This window comes from Anolis carolinensis, chromosome X (assembly GCF_035594765.1).
Source record: "Anolis carolinensis isolate JA03-04 chromosome X, rAnoCar3.1.pri, whole genome shotgun sequence".
Classification (NCBI taxonomy): domain Eukaryota; kingdom Metazoa; phylum Chordata; class Lepidosauria; order Squamata; family Dactyloidae; genus Anolis; species Anolis carolinensis.
The window spans coordinates 7,569,298-7,585,408 of record NC_085847.1 but is presented as its reverse complement, the minus strand read 5'-3'; the positions used below and the strand labels follow the sequence as shown (position 1 = coordinate 7,585,408).

Sequence of the window (16,111 nt, the reverse complement as noted above, 5' to 3'; positions counted from 1 at the left end):
TCTGCTTAAAAGTCTCCAAGGAAGGATCACAGTCAGTGTTTTTGTAGTCAATCTTTCAATACATTGTGAAATTTTGGTGCTAAATTCATAAACACAGTACAGTAGAGTCTCACTTATTCAGCACTCATTTATATAACATTATGGATTATCCAACACATTTTTGTAGTCAATATTTTCAATACATCATGTTATTTTGGTTCTAAATTTGTCAATACAGTAATTACTACATAGCATTACTGCGTATTGAACTACTTTTTCTGTCAAATTTGTTGTATAACATGATGTTTTGGTGCTTAATTTGTAAAAACATAACCTAATTTCATGTTTAATAGGCTTTTCCTTAATTCCTCCTTATTATCCAACATATTCGCTTATCCAACATTCTGCCGGCCCGTTTATGTTGGATAAGTGAGACTCTACTGTAATTATTACATAATGTTATCATGTACTGAACTGCTTTTTCTATCAATTTGTTGTAAAGCATGATGTTTTGGTGCTTAATTTGTAAAATCATAACCTCATTTGATGTTTAATAGGCTTTTCCTTAATCCCTCCTTATTATCCAACATTTTCGCTTATCCAAGGTTCTGCTGGCCCATTTATGTTGGATAAGTGGGACTCTACTGTACATTAAAACAATTAAACATATGCATACGCAACATTTAAACACTAAGACAAAGTAGAAATATAGAAATATTAAAATCACAAGATCCAAAAATCATATACCGTGGCTTTTCTAATTGTCATTGCATGTATTTCTTAATTACCTTGTCAAACTACAACTCCCAGGATCATGTAGCATTGAGCTATGGCAGTTAAAGTGGTTTAGATCCGCATTAATTTGACATTTCATGCAGTCATGGTCTGGGACGATCCTGAACAGTTTGCAATGTATTTATTTTTTTGAAGGGAGGGGGTCTTTTATAATACATCCAAGCTGAAGGCTCCCCCTATTGACTGCAAATGGTATTACACTGGACCACATTTGGCTGCTAAAGTATTCTTCCAGTTTGGCTACTAACTAAAGGTGAATCTCCCTTGTAGTACTGCAAACTACAACTCCCATGATGCCATAGCACTGAGCCATGGCAGTCCAAGTGGTGTCAAATTGCATTGGTTCTGAGAAAGAAGATAAACATTTGCTCTCACTGCTTTCACCGCTTGGAATCCGGAAGTGTTGCTCAGATGTGGCTTACCTCTGCCAGCAGTCCCTTTGGCAGAGAGGACGCCTGGTTTGTTTTTTTCCCCAACGCGCAGGCGCACAGCTGCTCCAACGCGGAGGCGGGGCTTCCGCTCCACGTGATCTACTGGGAAATCCAAAGATGGCGGCGCCCATGGAGCGGCGTGTTTGTTGTTTGTAGTTTCTTCTCCTCCGCTGGAAAAGTGAGACTCCGCATCAGTTCCCGACATGTCGCGACTTATCGTGAAGAACCTGCCCAGTGGGGTAAGGGGAGATGGGGCTATGTGCGTGGTTTCTTGAAGCTCTCTCTGTTTTTTTTTAATTGAAGGTCTACACAGTCGAATTAACCCAGTTTGATACCACTTGAAGTGTCATTGCTCAGTGCTGTGGAATCCTGGAAGTGGTATTTTTACATGGTTTCCAGCCTTCTCTGCCAGTGAGGGCTGTACTATCACCAATCGCCAACTCCCAAGTGTCTATAGCATTGAGCAATAGAAGTGGTATCAAACTTCATTAATTTTACAGTGCAGATGCACCCTGAAAGGTGTGCAGAAGAGACAAAGGGGGAGGGGGGAAGAAACCTCTGGATTGTTGTGAGGATTCCGACCTGTATAGCCATGTTCCAGAAGCATTCTCTCCTGATGTTTCACCCAAATCTATGGCAGGCATCCTCAGAGGTTGTGAGGTATATTGGAAACTAGACAAATGAGGTTGATATATCTGTGGAAGGTCCAGGGTGGGAGAAAGAACTCCCTTGCCTAGTTTCCAACAGACCTTACAACCTCTGAGGATGCCTGCCATAGATGTGGGCAAAATGTCAGGAGAAAATGCTTCTGGAGCATGATCCTACAGCAAGAGTTCTTTCTCCCACCCTGACATCCTTTGAATAAATGATCCAGTGTCTCTTTTGCTTCCCTGCAGATGAAGGAAGATCGCTTCCGCGGCCTCTTTGCTGCCTTTGGGACGCTGACCGACTGTGCCTTGAAGTTCACCAAGGATGGCAAGTTCCGCAAATTTGGGTTCATTGGCTTTAAGTCTGAAGACGATGCCAAAGCAGCCTTGACACATTTCAACAAGAGTTTTATTGATACAGCCAGAGTCTCGGTAATGTGCCTTTCAACTGCATTTAGATGTTAAATGAGCGGGTGGGATATATAGGTTTGACTGAGAACTAGGTAGTTCTGTTAGTAAGTACTGAAATCTATTCTGAATCTGGAAGAACTGGGATAAATAGTGTTCCAATAACACAGTAAACCATGGTTTATCACATCAGGTGCAAGTATTGTACCCATGTGAAATATTCTAAACCCGACACACCACAGTTTCCCCTTTATGACCAAATCAATAATCTGGGTGTACTCTGCAAAATATATGTTATGTGTTTAATGCATTTTTAGTCATTTTAAATTAATATTTTGATTGGGTTGAGTGTTTAAGGCATTTTAAACTTTTATTTATTTTGTTATTTATTTATTTTGGAGATTTCTATGCCACCTTTCTCCAGAGCGGACCCAAGGTGGCTCACATCATTTAAAAAATATATACGGGTTTTTTTTCATGTCAGGAGCGACTTGAAAAACTTCAAGTCACTACTGGTGTGAGAGAATTGGCCGTCTGCAAGGACATTGCCCAGGGAACATTGCCCGGATGTTTTGATGTGTTCACCATCCTTGTGGGAGGCTTTTCTCATCTGGAGTAAAACTTATGAGGAGGAGTTGGCACACTTTCTCCGCCATTTAGTCTGTGAACTGACTTGCGCCTTGAAATTCTTTTCAGGTTGAGTTCTGTAAGTCGTTTGGAGATCCACAGAAACCTAGAGCATGGAGCAAACATTCCCAAAAGCCGCCAGCCACCGAGAAAGTACCTGAAAAATCTGCAAAGAGTTCAGGCCATGCAGAAATTAAGCAAGTAAGTTTGCAAATCATTTCACTGCTGTGCCTGAAATGTCTGGAAGAAAGGTTTTGGGCGTCTTGGTTTTTTAACAGTATATCCTGAGAGCAGTTTGTGAATTGATATTAAGTTTCCCTATCATTTTTAAGCAGAGGCTGGGTGGCCATCTGTCAGGGGTGATTTGATTATGCTTTCTTGCATCGTAGGGGGTTGGACTGGATGGCCCTTGTGGTCTCTTCCAACTTTATGATTCTGTGATACCCTTTTTTTAAAAAAAAAAATCTGCTTTTGTATCATTCTTTCCTAGGATGAAAAGAAGAAGAAAAAGAATCAGCCAGAAGATTTTAAAAAGGTAAATCTTGGCCATTTGCAAACAGTCTGCTTCAGGCCCCACCTCTGATGAGGGATGGCAAAGTACAAAGATGATTTGGGTGATTATTTTGGGCTATGGCTCCCAAAATGACTGGGTTAACCCTAGATCTCCCAGTAGATCCGAGTCATTCTTCTCATGTTCACCTGAGCCTTTTAATGGGTACCTGGCACCTTTGACATCCCAAATGATATTCTGCTGGGACTTCTATAACTGTTTGTGACTCGCTCTTTGCTTGGTTTGCTTTCCCTCAGCTGGAAGGAGAGGAGGCCTTCCAAGACTTCCTGGAGGCGCACAAGAAACGGTCTCAGGCGACCACTTGGTCCAACGACACAAAAGCGGAGGAGGCCAAAAAGAACCGTGCCAAGGTGACGGATGACTATCTGAATTTTGATTCCGATGAGTCGGAGAGTCTAAGCGAGGAGGACGCTGAGTTTGGGAATGAGGATGGAGACGCTGGAATTACCCAAGGTACTTGATGTGTTGGGTTGATGTACCATTTCATGAGCGGTGTTATCTTGGTAAAGAAAGGAAGTGCAGACTTCATGTGCCTCTTTTTGTGCCATTCCTAGCCACACCAAGTGCTAATATTAATCTGGGGGATCATGTAGTCTTCACTGCACAATTAAAACTTTTGCACCAACTGCCCATTCCTTGAGAAGCAAGATCTGGCCATGGTGGTTCATGCCAGTCTGGATTACTGTAATGCGCTCTACATGAGGCTGCCTCTAAAGAGTGCTCGGAAAGTTCGGCTGGTCCAAAGGGCTTGCAACCAGACTGCTCACTGGAGCTGGCTGCAGGAAGCGGTCCACCCCTGTTGCAGCTAAAATAATAATAATAATAATAATAATAATAATAATAATAATAATAATAATAATAATAATATCTTTATTTTTATATCCTGCCCCATCTCCCCGAAGGGACTCGGGGTGGCTCACATGGGGCCAAGCCCAACAACATACAATAAAATACAACAGTATAAAATACACAATATAAAATACAGCAATATAAAATACATCACAATCACAGTAAATCAACAACACAGTTTAACAGAGTAAAAAGCATAATAAGTATAAGCTGGATAATTGTGCTGTGATAGAAACGATGCAGGCGAAGTGAAGTTGGGCTAGATTATGTATCTGTCTGCTACTGATTTGCATTTTCTCCTTGACCATATCTCCGATTCTCCCCATTTGGACTGTATGCAAGTCCTTTGGCTTATCTTTTAACCCTCTCATGATCCAATATCACTCATGTCTTCTTCCCACCCTGCAGAGGAGGCCCAAAGCCCCCAAGGAAAGGCCGCAGCCAGGCCAGAGCTGTCGGATATGGACTACCTGAGATCAAAAGTGGTGAAAAATGTGGAGTCCTCGCCTTCATCTGAGGAGGAGAGTGAAGCTGAGGAGGTGGATGAGAAGGAGCCTAGTGAAGGCGAAGAGGAGGAAGCGAAACCCAGTCCTGGGCGCCAGGCTGGCTCTGGTTTGATAGCAGAATCTGGAGCGGGTGAAAAGATGGAAGGCTTGAAAAAGGTTGCAGGGACAAAGAAAGAGAAGGCCACAACCGAGGTATGACCCAGCCCTAAATTCTAGAATTCATCAGTCTCTCATTTGGTCATGGCTTGGTGATTTGTTCAGTTCTGTTGTGTCTGTTTATGAATATCTCAGTGTCTTGGGATCTTTCCTCAAAGTGTTCCACTGACAATTCTTGTGTCTTCCCAGGTGAAAGCTCAGGGCGGTGCAAATGAACCCACCACGTCATACACAGTGAAGCTGCGGGGCGCCCCTTTCAATGTCACAGAGGTAAGGATCCCTGTTGTTTTGCCTGGCTCTGGCCAATGGAACTGAAGTTGTTGTTTGTAACGTTCATGCCATTGATCTCTGTCCTGAGATTATGGAAGCTTGAGAACACTTTCACCATCTGACTGTGATCCCATACTGGCCTGACCTGCCATCCTAGTCCAAACAAAGGAACTTTTCCACGTGCCGGGTGGGGGCAAAGAGGCCTCCGATACCTGCTTTGCTAACGTCCTTGGGCTTTTGTTGTCTGCAGCAAAACGTGAGGGAGTTTCTTGTGCCGCTTCGCCCAGTCGCGATCCGAATTGTGAGGAACGCCCATGGGAATAAGACAGGTAAGAGTTGACTTCTTGTGTTTGCCAAGTGCTCTTTTCTTGGGTGCCATCTAGCTCCTGACTGGGGCTTATGCCACATAGGAAGGCACCATCCGAACACTCCCAGCAGATGGCCATCCAGAGAAGGAGATTCCATCACAACAAAGTGAACTTACTTAAAAAGCAAATTTAATATAGACACTTCACACTGTTGAACTCAAAATACATTCCCTATACTGACATTGTAGAAGAGGTATATTATTCTAGGCAACTCTGTTTGTGCTTGAATTGCTGTGAGTTTTCCGGGCTGTATGGCCATGTTCCAGAAGCGTTCTCTCCTGATGTCTCACCTGCATCTATGGCAGGCATCCTCAGAGGTTGTGAGGTCTGTTGGAAACTAGGCTAGTGGTCGGGCTTGCCCCCATGTGAGCCACCCTGAGTCCCTCTGGGGAGATGGAGGCGGGATACAAAAATAAAGTTATTATTATTATTATCATTATTATAATTATTATCTGTGGAATGATATGGTAGAAAAACTCTTGTCTGTTTGAGGCAAGTGGGAATGTTGCAATTGGCCACCTTGATTAGCATTGAATGGCCTTTCAACTTCAAGGTCTGGCTGCTTACTGCTATAGATGCAGGTGAAACGTCAGGAAAGAATGCGTCTGGAACATGGCCATACAACCCAAAAAACTCACAGGTGATTCTGGCCGTGAAAACCTTTTACAACACATCTGTTTGTGTTTGTTTTCTCCTCCCAGGTTATGTGTTTGTCGATTTTAACAATGAGGAGGAGGTTCAGAAAGCCCTGAAACGGAATCACGAATACATGGGTAGGTATCCACCTGTTTAGATGCTCATTTGGGACTCACACCCAGGTCTGGGTTCATGTCCTTTCTTGACCCTGCAAGCTCAGTGACTGGGCAGTCACTCTTTCTCAACCTCACATACCTCTTAAGGTGGTTGTTGTGCTCTTGGGATGAAGAGATGACTGACAGTTCTTTACGTATCCTCTTTTTCTGCCTTCTTGTCCAGGTGGGCGGTACATTGAACTCTTCTATGAGGAGCACTCCAAAAAGACTAAACCTTCCTCGAAGGACCCGGCCCGGACCTGGCAAAGGACAAAGAAGGTTGATGAGGAAGACGAAGATCTGTCTGACTCCGGGAGGCTTTTTGTGAGGAATCTTCCCTATACCAGCACTGAGGAGGACTTGGAAAAGCTGTTTTCTAAATATGGTAGGCAGCCATCACAAGCCTTAGATTACCCCAAAATATACCATTTTCTTTCTATAGTCCCTCAGAATGTGGACGACTGTGACACGGTGTCACTTCTTGGCTTTCTAAAGGCTTTGTCATATATATATTGTTGTCGAGTATTATGTTTTATTTTTGCCTTTATTTTTTAGGTTTTTAATGTTATTGTTTATTATGTTGACATTTTGTAATTTGTGTTTTGCAGTGTTTTTGCTTCTTGTAAGCCTCCCCAAGTCCTGTTTGGAGAGGGGATGGAATATAAAGTTTATTATTATTATTATTATTGTTGACACAAAGACACAGTATGACACAGCAAATGAGATCTATATGCTGGATTTCGTATCACAAAATCACAACACTTCCCAAGCGTTTAGGACTGTGTAATGTATTATTATTATTTTTATATTATTATTATTATTATTATTATTATTATTATTGACACAAAGACATAGTATGACACAGCAAACGAGATCTATATCCTGGATTTCGTATCACAAAATCATAAGACGAACACTTCCCAAGTGTTTAGGACTGTGTGATTTATTATTTATTTATTAGCGACATTTATATCCCGCTCTTCTCACCCCGAAGGGGACTCAGGGTGGCTTACAAGTTACATATACATACAATAAATTATATTATTAGTATAGCACAATATAAGCACTATATGAGCATTATATATTATTATATTGTACTGTAGGACTATACTGCAATATTGTTAGCAATATTACATGTAATATAAATATACAATTATAATAGTGTATTATTATTATTACATTTTATTACATCATAATGTTATCAATATTATATGTATATACAATATATTATAATACTATGATGTATTATTATTATTGTTATTACTTTTATCTCTTCCGCAGGGCCGCTTTCGGAGATCCACTTTCCCATTGACGGCCTGACCAAGAAACCCAAGGGCTTTGCCTTTGTGACCTACATGTTCCCTGAACATGCGGTGAAGGCCTTTGCCGAAGTGGATGGGCAGGTTTTCCAGGTAAGGACGTTGGAATTCAGGCGGCCTATTTGAGTGTGTGCAGTGAGGATTTCTTTTGAGACCCCTTTCCACTCGAAATCTTTCTTTTGCCCTTGTCGACCTGCTTCCGTTTCCCAAAAAAGTTACATTCTCGAGGTGCTCTCTTTAGGGTCGAATGCTCCATGTCTTGCCTTCCACCATTAAGAAGGACGAAGGGGAGAGTGGCGACGATCCTGGGGCCTCTTCCTACAAGAAACAAAAGGCGTCCAAGGACAAAGCCAGCAGTTCCAGGTTTGCGCTCGCAGTGGGCAAATGTTCGGTGGTTGGGAAAGACGCTCTTGGAATAGGAATTTAGGAACTGCCAAACCAGTGGAACTACAAAGGTTATCCAGAAAGGAGATTACGTTTTGGAATTAAAAATGAACAAAGTATAGGAGAAAACATTTACCATATGCAGTTGAAAGCCACACCCAAATACCACATCTCATGTAGTCACCATTCAAATCTAGATGAATGAGCTTTGCAACTCGTCTCCACAAAATTCTGCCGCTTGCTTCCTCAACCACTTATTTCCAACAATGGGGGCGTGGCTGGCAACACAGCATTTTGGCGACACTGCGCAGCTGCTGGAAGGGGTGACCGGCTGGTTGAGGAAGCAAGCGGCAGAATTTAGTGAGGATGGAGTTGCAAAGCTCCTTCATCGCTATGGTAAGTGCCTAGATTTGAATGGCGACTACGTGAGATGTGGTATTTGTGTGTGGCTTTCAACTGCATATGATAAATGTTTTCTCCTATACTTTGTTCATTTTTAATTCCAAAACGTAATCTACTTTCTGGATAACCCTTGTAGAATTATTGCCAATTGCCAGTTAGTGTAAGCTGCCTTGAGTCTTCTCGGGTGAGAAAGGCGGGGTAAAAATGTTGTAAATAAATAAAAATAAATAGAATTACCAGCAATACTTTGTACCTTATAGCTTGATCTGCCATTAGCTAACCCTGCTTTGCTCCCTTTTCCAGCTCACATAACTGGAACACTCTGTTTATGGGGGTGAACGCTGTGGCCGACGCCGTTGCGCACAAATACAATGCCACCAAGAGCCAAGTGTTCGATCATGTGAGTCGTAACTTTATTTTTTTTAATCTACTGTCTATTTCAGCCCTATTTAAACTATTTTTGTGGTCCCCACTTGATTCTGTCTGTGGCCATCTTAAGCGTATCCTAGGAATCAGAGAGGTTTTTAGGTTGATTTTATATAATAATAATAATAATAATAATAATAATTTTATTTTTATACCCCGCCCCATCTCAGGGCGGCTTACATTTTTTTTTAATATTGTGGTTGTTTAGGGCTCATTGCTATTCCCCATGCCAGCCCTCAAGGTTTGACCTGCCATACGGATGGAAATTGTCCAATTACCAGCTTATTTTGACCCATACCTGGTTTTCTCTTGGCAGGAGCTGAAGGGCAGTGTGGCCGTGCGGGTGGCGTTGGGAGAGACGGAGCTGGTTCAGAAAGTCCGCCAGTTCTTGCTGGAAAACGGTGTCAGCCTGGACTCCTTCAGCCAGGTAAGAATCCTGCACTTGGGAGCTTAATTTTTCATCAGTGATGTGTTCTCCTCCGGAGCAGAGGTCTGAATTCTTAAAGAATTGGGTCTTGTTTTAGAGAGATTATAATACTATAATGATATATATTGTATATAATTATTATTAATATTAATATTTTAATACTATCATTATTAATATTGTGGATGGTAATTGTTAATAACAATAATGAAGATGGAAATAATAATAATAATAATAATACATATCACACAGTCCTAGAGCCCAGCATCCATAGGGTACTTTGGGCCCTCCAGATGTTTTTCAACTATCACTTAAGAGCCAGGATGGCTGGGGGTGTAACTGCAGTATAGAATGCAGTTGGACCCTAATAATAATAATAACAACAATAATAAATACATCACACAGTCCTAACTGTTCAACTTGTGATTCTGTGATACAAATCCAGCATATCGATCTCGTTTGCTTTGTCATACTATATGTCCTTGTGTCAGTAAAATAATAATAATAATAATAATTTGCCTTCTTCTTTTTGCCAGGCTGCCAGTGAGCGGAGCAAAACAGTGATCCTGGTGAAGAACTTGCCTGCTGGCACAGAGGCAACTGCGTTGGAGGAAGTCTTTGGGGCCTACGGCAGCCTTGGGCGGGTGCTGCTCCCCGAAGGAGGAGTGACGGCAATTGTGGAGTTTCTGGAGCCCACGGAAGCGAAGCGGGCGTTCACAAAGCTGGCCTACTCAAAGGTAACAACAGGGAGACCAGGCGTCTGGGGTTTGAATGTGGCCAAAGTGGCTAGATGTTGTCGGAAGATCCTCCAACTCAGTCATTCCTATGCAGAGACCCACCATTACAACTCCCACACATGCCACGGACTCATCATTGAGTTGGCTCACCTAACTGTGATCTTTCTCACCTTTTCTCCCAGTTTCGGCATATCCCATTGTACCTTGAATGGGCACCCATGGGGGTCTTTTCTGGCCCTGGAAAGAGAAAGCCTGAGAATCCAGGAGTCAAGAAGGAAAGTGAAGGGCCAGCAGAAACAGGTATGCATGTGGGTTTGATATATGTCAAGATCCTGTCCTAAATCTATGGGGTGGGTGGCTTTGCCCACTTGCAGAGTGGCTGCGAAGCTGCGTCCAGGATTAATAGTGGTCTCACTCATTGCATAGGTGGCTCTAAAGTTGACGAAGTTCAAATGGAAACGGAGAAAGGCCAAATTGAGGAGGAGGACGATGAAGATGATGATGATGATGAAGAGAGCCTTCCAGGGTGTACGCTTTTTGTAAAGAACCTGAACTTTAACACCACTGAGGAAACATTGAAGGAGGTGAGCTTTTGCCTTACTGAGCTACCTATTCTGGAGTCCCAATTTACTTGTATTGATAGTATACGAGGCTGAAATCATGGAAATATTTTTTTTCTTTTTTGGCCAGGTTTTCACCAAAGCCGGCGCTGTGAAGAGTTGCACTGTCTCCAGGAAGCGAGATAAAGCCGGTAGGTTTTTTATGAACCATCCACATTCTCCCCAGAGCTGTCTTGGATTTGAGAGCCTCGCTTCTCACCGAGCCCGTCTCCTTATTTTCTAGGGACGCTTCTCTCCATGGGATTTGGATTTGTGGAATACAGGAAGCCAGAGCATGCGCAGAAAGCTTTGAAGCAGCTCCAGGTGAGATTGAGATGCTTCTTCATGCTCTTACGCATGGAAAAAGGGCAGACTTGGGACTCACAGACAAATGGTCTGAATGCTGCAATGTTTTGAAGTGGTTCAGTTTGGGTTTCCTTCATCTGTGTTTGGGTTTTTGCAGGGTTGTTCCGTGGACGGCCATCAGTTGGAGGTCAAGATCTCCGAAAGAGCCATCAAGTAAGTTTCTCATCTGAGTGACAATCGTTCCTAGTCTTATTTTATCTGAAATCGTGGAGGGATCCCTGCTGTTCCGCCCTCTTCTACTCTTGCGAGTCCCCTTAGCAATAAACCATGCTTTGCACTGATGCCCCTTGGCATAACTCCCTCCCCCCAGCAACAACATAGTACTATATAATATAATAATATTGTTCTATGGTAATAATATATTGTATATACATGTAATATTGATACTAATATTATAATGTAATGCAATATAATTCTAATAATACAATATAATAATATTAATTATATCTATATATATATAAAAGAGTGATGGCATCAGGGCAGCGGACAAAACAACAAAACTACAGGCCCCCCAACCTCGAAATTTGACAACACAACCCATCATCCACGGCTCTAGGTTGATACAACAAAAAGAAAAGAAAAATAAAGTCCTAATTACAGGGAGAGGAATAATAGTTTTTATCCAATTGCTGCCAGTTTGAAGGCTAAGCTCTGCCCACTTGATCTCCTAGCAACCTACTCAGCCCAGGGGACAGGCACAGTTAGGCCTCACTTAGGCCTCTTCCACAGATTATCAGATTTTAACTGGATTATATGGCAGTGTAGACTCAAGGCCCTTCCACACAGCTATATAACCCATTTATAATATTATATTATCTGCTTTGAACTGGATTATCTTGACTCCACACTGCCATATAATCCACTTCAGTGTGCATACTAAACATAAAGACTACCATACAACAGACATTCAATACCACCACTACCTCAACAATTTCTCACCAACACCACCAGAAAATGCCACAGCAACGCGTGGCCGGGCACAGCTAGTAGTACTATATAATATAATAATATTGTGCTATGGTAATAATATATTGTATATATATGTAATATTGATACTAATACTATAATGGAATGCAATATAATTCTAATAATACAATATAATAATATTAATTATATACTATATATTATATATTAAATGTAATATTACTAATACTATTATGGCATAGTGGTATAGTGCAATATAGTAATAGTAATGCTAATGGAATAATATATTGTATGTAAACATAACTTGTAAGCCGCTCTGAGTCCCCTTCGTGGTAAGAGAGGGTGGGGTATAAATGTAGTAAATACATAACTAAATAGCTCACCTGCCATTGTCTCGATTGACCAGGTCGCCAGTGACGTCAACTCGCAAAACACAACGTCTCAAGAAGCAAAAGAGCTCCAAGATCTTGGTGCGCAACATTCCCTTCCAAGCGACGGTGAAAGAGATCAGAGAGCTTTTCAGGTAAGGAGATGGACCTTTTACAGGCCACATTGGGCATTCTGTACTATTATTGCTGTTATTACTAATAGTATTACTAATAATAATATTAATTTTTAATTAAATTTTATTACATTTCTATGCATAATGTATTATGAATAGAAATGTATAATAATAATAATAATAATAATAATAATAATAATAATAATAATAATAATTGTAGTTATTTACTTACTTCATTTATACCCTGCCTTTCTCACCCCATTGGGGGACTCAAGGCCACATTGCGCATTCTGTACTATTATTACAGTTATTACTAATAGCATTACTAATTTTTAATTAAATTTTATTACATTTCGATTCATAATGTATTATGAATCGAAATGTATAATAATAGTAGTATTACTAATACAGTAGAGTCTCACTTATCCAACGTAAACGGGCCGGCAGAACATTGGATAAGCGAATATGTTGGATAATAAGGAGAGATTAAGGAAAAGCCTATTAAACATTAAATTAGGTTATGATTTTACAAATTAAGCACCAAAACATCATGTTAGACAACAAATTTGACAAAAAAAGTAGTTCAATACACAGTAATGCTATGTAGTAATTACTGTATTTACGAATTTAGCACCAAAATATCATGATGTATTGAAAACATTGACTACAAAAATGCGTTGGATAATCCAGAACGTTGGATAAGCGAGTGTTGGATGAGTGAGACTCTACTGTAATAGTATTTATTTATTTACATCATTTTTACCCCACCTTTCTCACCCCATTGGGGGACTCAAGGCGGCATAGTATTACTAATAATAGTATTACTAATAATGGTATTACTATTATTATACATTATGTATTATTTGTTTACACTCCTTTTTCCCCCCAAGGGCTTGTCTACACTGTAGAATCAATGTCATTTGATCCCACTTGAACTGCCATGGCTATGGATTTTGGGAGTTGTAGTTTGGTAAGACACTAGCCCTCTTGAGCAGACCTTGTAAAACTACAACTTTCCGGATTCCCTAGCCTTGAGCCATGGCAGTTCAAAGTGGTGCCAAACTGCATTTGTCCTGCAGTATGGATGCACCCTGGCATTCTGTAGATATGCAAGTTGAATGAGAACTGGTTTCCATTGACTATATTTTAATGTATTGAGTTTCCGAACTGTTGGCAGACAGGTTGAAGTTTGTACGACTGGTGCCAAACATGTAGATTTGAGTTCATAATTCTTCCCAGTGTTGACAGGCTCAGCAATAGTGATACAAGTTTCTGTGAAAGCTGGTGTCGAGTGTCTCGTTGGTGTTGTGTTTGTGTCTTATGTTACCTTTTGGAAGCAGCCGGGCATTTTGGAATTATGCGGAATGGCCGTGTCTGGTTCAAAGGCATGGGAGTGTCATGGCATCAGTGATATGCACCTTGCACACTCCTCTGGCATGCATATGTGTTATACACCTATGGACCTACCATATGTGCATTCGGTTTCAGAACATCCCATTTTGCAAACAAGTTGCCGTTGCCCTAACTCTTATTTATTTATTTACTGCATTTATATCCCGCCCTCTGTCACCCCGAAGGGGACTCAGAGCAGCTTAAAAGTTACATTTACATACAGTATATTATATCATTAGCATAGCACAATAATAGCATTATATATTACTATATTGCACTATACCACTATACCGTAATATTATTAGTAATATTACATGTAATATATAATTAATATTATTATGTTGCATTATTATTAGTATTATATTGTGCTACATTATAATATTAGTATCAGTATTACATGTATATACAATATATTATATTATTACCCTAGCACAATATTATTATATTTTATTATATTATAAAGTTAGGCTTTATAATACAATTTTATTATTATTGTATTATAAAGTGAGGCTCTGTCTCCTCATTGTGAAGGATCTCAGCCACTTCCTAAACATATAAACTGATATCACAACGGGATGCTTCTGGAGAGGAAGAAGATCCCTTTCTCATGGCTTCGGCTGCAGCTTTAGCGCTCCCGCTCCCTCTTTGTGACTCCGAAGCCAGTCTTGGCTCACGTTGCTCTTCTCTCGTCTCATCTGCAGGGGGCACTCTTCATCTTTCCAGCCAGGGGACCTCAATATAGAAGGTCTAACCCTGCTTCCGATTGGGAGGTTAAAGCCTTACAGTTGCCAAATGTAGGGGTTTTGTGTCATCGGAAGCTACCATCAAATCATTTCAGTCTTTTGCTTTAGAGATCATGGGCCAGGAAAGGATTGTCATGTTGCTCGTGTCTTTCCTTCCCTCCCTTTCTCTTTCCTGTCTGGGGAGAGGCTGATAAATTAGAAAGGATGGTTAATAATAATAATAATAATAATCTGAAAATACATCACACAGTTCTAAACACTTGGGAAGTGTTCGACTTGTGATTTTGTGATACGAAATCCAGCATATCTATCTTGTTTGCTGTGTCAGACTATGTCGTTGTGTCAATAATAATAATAATAATAATAATAATAACAACAACAACTTTATTTTAATACCCTGCCTCCATCTCCCTGAAGGGACTCGGGCGACTTACATGGGGCGAAGCCCAATAATAATAATAATATTAACACCAACAACTTTATTTTTATACCCCGCCTCCATCTCCCCGAAGGGACTTGGGCGGCTTATATGGGGCCAAGCCCAATAATAATAATAATAAATATAATAATAATAACTTTATTTTTATACCCCGCCTCCATCTCCCCGAAGGGACTTGGGCGGCTTATATGGGGCCAAGCCCAATAATAATAATAATAAATATAATAATAATAACTTTATTTTTATACCCCGCCTCCATCTCCCCGAAGGGACTTGGGCGGCTTATATGGGGCCAAGCCCAATAATAATAATAATAAATATAATAATAATAACTTTATTTTTATACCCCGCCTCCATCTCCCCGAAGGGACTCGGGTGGCTTACATGGGGCCAAGCCCAGGTGGTTACAAACAATGAAAAAGACAAAACAATATAAAGACAAATCAGTAAAACTTATTAAAATCGCATATTCAACAAGACATAGAAGTTAAAAAAAACAACAGTTTTTTGGGACAGTTACAAGAGAGTACACAGAGCACATAAGTTTATCTCTTTGTCTCCCAAGCCCTGGTTTCAACCCAACGTTGCTCTGGTCTATGAATGTCCCAAAGGGCTGGGAGCATGGGATGTTGGACTATAATAAATAATAATACTTTATTTTTCTATCCCACCACCATCTCTCCAAAGGGACTCGGGGCGGCTAACATGAAACAGAAACCAATATAAATAACTATATATAAACACTGTAGAATAAGAGTAGTTTGATACCACTATTAAGCAATCCGTAAGTAAATTGATCACTGAATCCTGGAACCAGGTGAATGCCGATATTCCATTATAATTCAACCTAAATTGAATCCCGTTGCCTCTGTTTAGAAAACTTTCAACAGTGGGTGCATCCACATTGCAGAATAGGAATGTTTGGGACTTCCAGTAGTCTACTTCCATTGCAAAAAAAAAAAAAAAGGAGAATATATGTTGTATTTTCTCGTCGTTGCGTTTTTGTCTGCTGGGGAGTTTGGCTCGCTCTCGGCTGGAGCAAAGATTATTGTCCTT

At 40.7% G+C, this 16,111-nt stretch overlaps 1 protein-coding gene across 3 annotated transcripts in view; it reads left to right on the top strand.

Annotated features, from left to right (window-relative positions):
* Window positions 1-246: 246 nt before the first annotated feature.
* The window catches only part of rbm19 (RNA binding motif protein 19), a 71,124-nt gene continuing 55,259 nt past the window's right edge, over window positions 247-16,111 (top strand). For 2 of the 3 annotated variants that reach the window (XM_008118682.3, XM_008118681.3), the window contains exons 1-21: window positions 247-1,444; window positions 2,102-2,284; window positions 2,957-3,088; window positions 3,378-3,422; window positions 3,695-3,911; window positions 4,716-5,005; window positions 5,159-5,239; window positions 5,490-5,568; window positions 6,309-6,380; window positions 6,583-6,783; window positions 7,680-7,810; window positions 7,959-8,080; window positions 8,807-8,903; window positions 9,246-9,356; window positions 9,890-10,090; window positions 10,273-10,390; window positions 10,517-10,674; window positions 10,781-10,841; window positions 10,934-11,013; window positions 11,153-11,208; window positions 12,386-12,502. In XM_008118682.3, the coding sequence (XP_008116889.2) occupies window positions 1,409-1,444; window positions 2,102-2,284; window positions 2,957-3,088; window positions 3,378-3,422; window positions 3,695-3,911; window positions 4,716-5,005; window positions 5,159-5,239; window positions 5,490-5,568; window positions 6,309-6,380; window positions 6,583-6,783; window positions 7,680-7,810; window positions 7,959-8,080; window positions 8,807-8,903; window positions 9,246-9,356; window positions 9,890-10,090; window positions 10,273-10,390; window positions 10,517-10,674; window positions 10,781-10,841; window positions 10,934-11,013; window positions 11,153-11,208; window positions 12,386-12,502 (2,588 nt within the window). In that variant the 5' untranslated portion in view covers window positions 247-1,408. The remainder of the gene's footprint in view (window positions 1,445-2,101; window positions 2,285-2,956; window positions 3,089-3,377; window positions 3,423-3,694; window positions 3,912-4,715; window positions 5,006-5,158; window positions 5,240-5,489; window positions 5,569-6,308; window positions 6,381-6,582; window positions 6,784-7,679; window positions 7,811-7,958; window positions 8,081-8,806; window positions 8,904-9,245; window positions 9,357-9,889; window positions 10,091-10,272; window positions 10,391-10,516; window positions 10,675-10,780; window positions 10,842-10,933; window positions 11,014-11,152; window positions 11,209-12,385; window positions 12,503-16,111) is intronic. The other variant, XM_008118680.3, reaches the window with a different exon arrangement.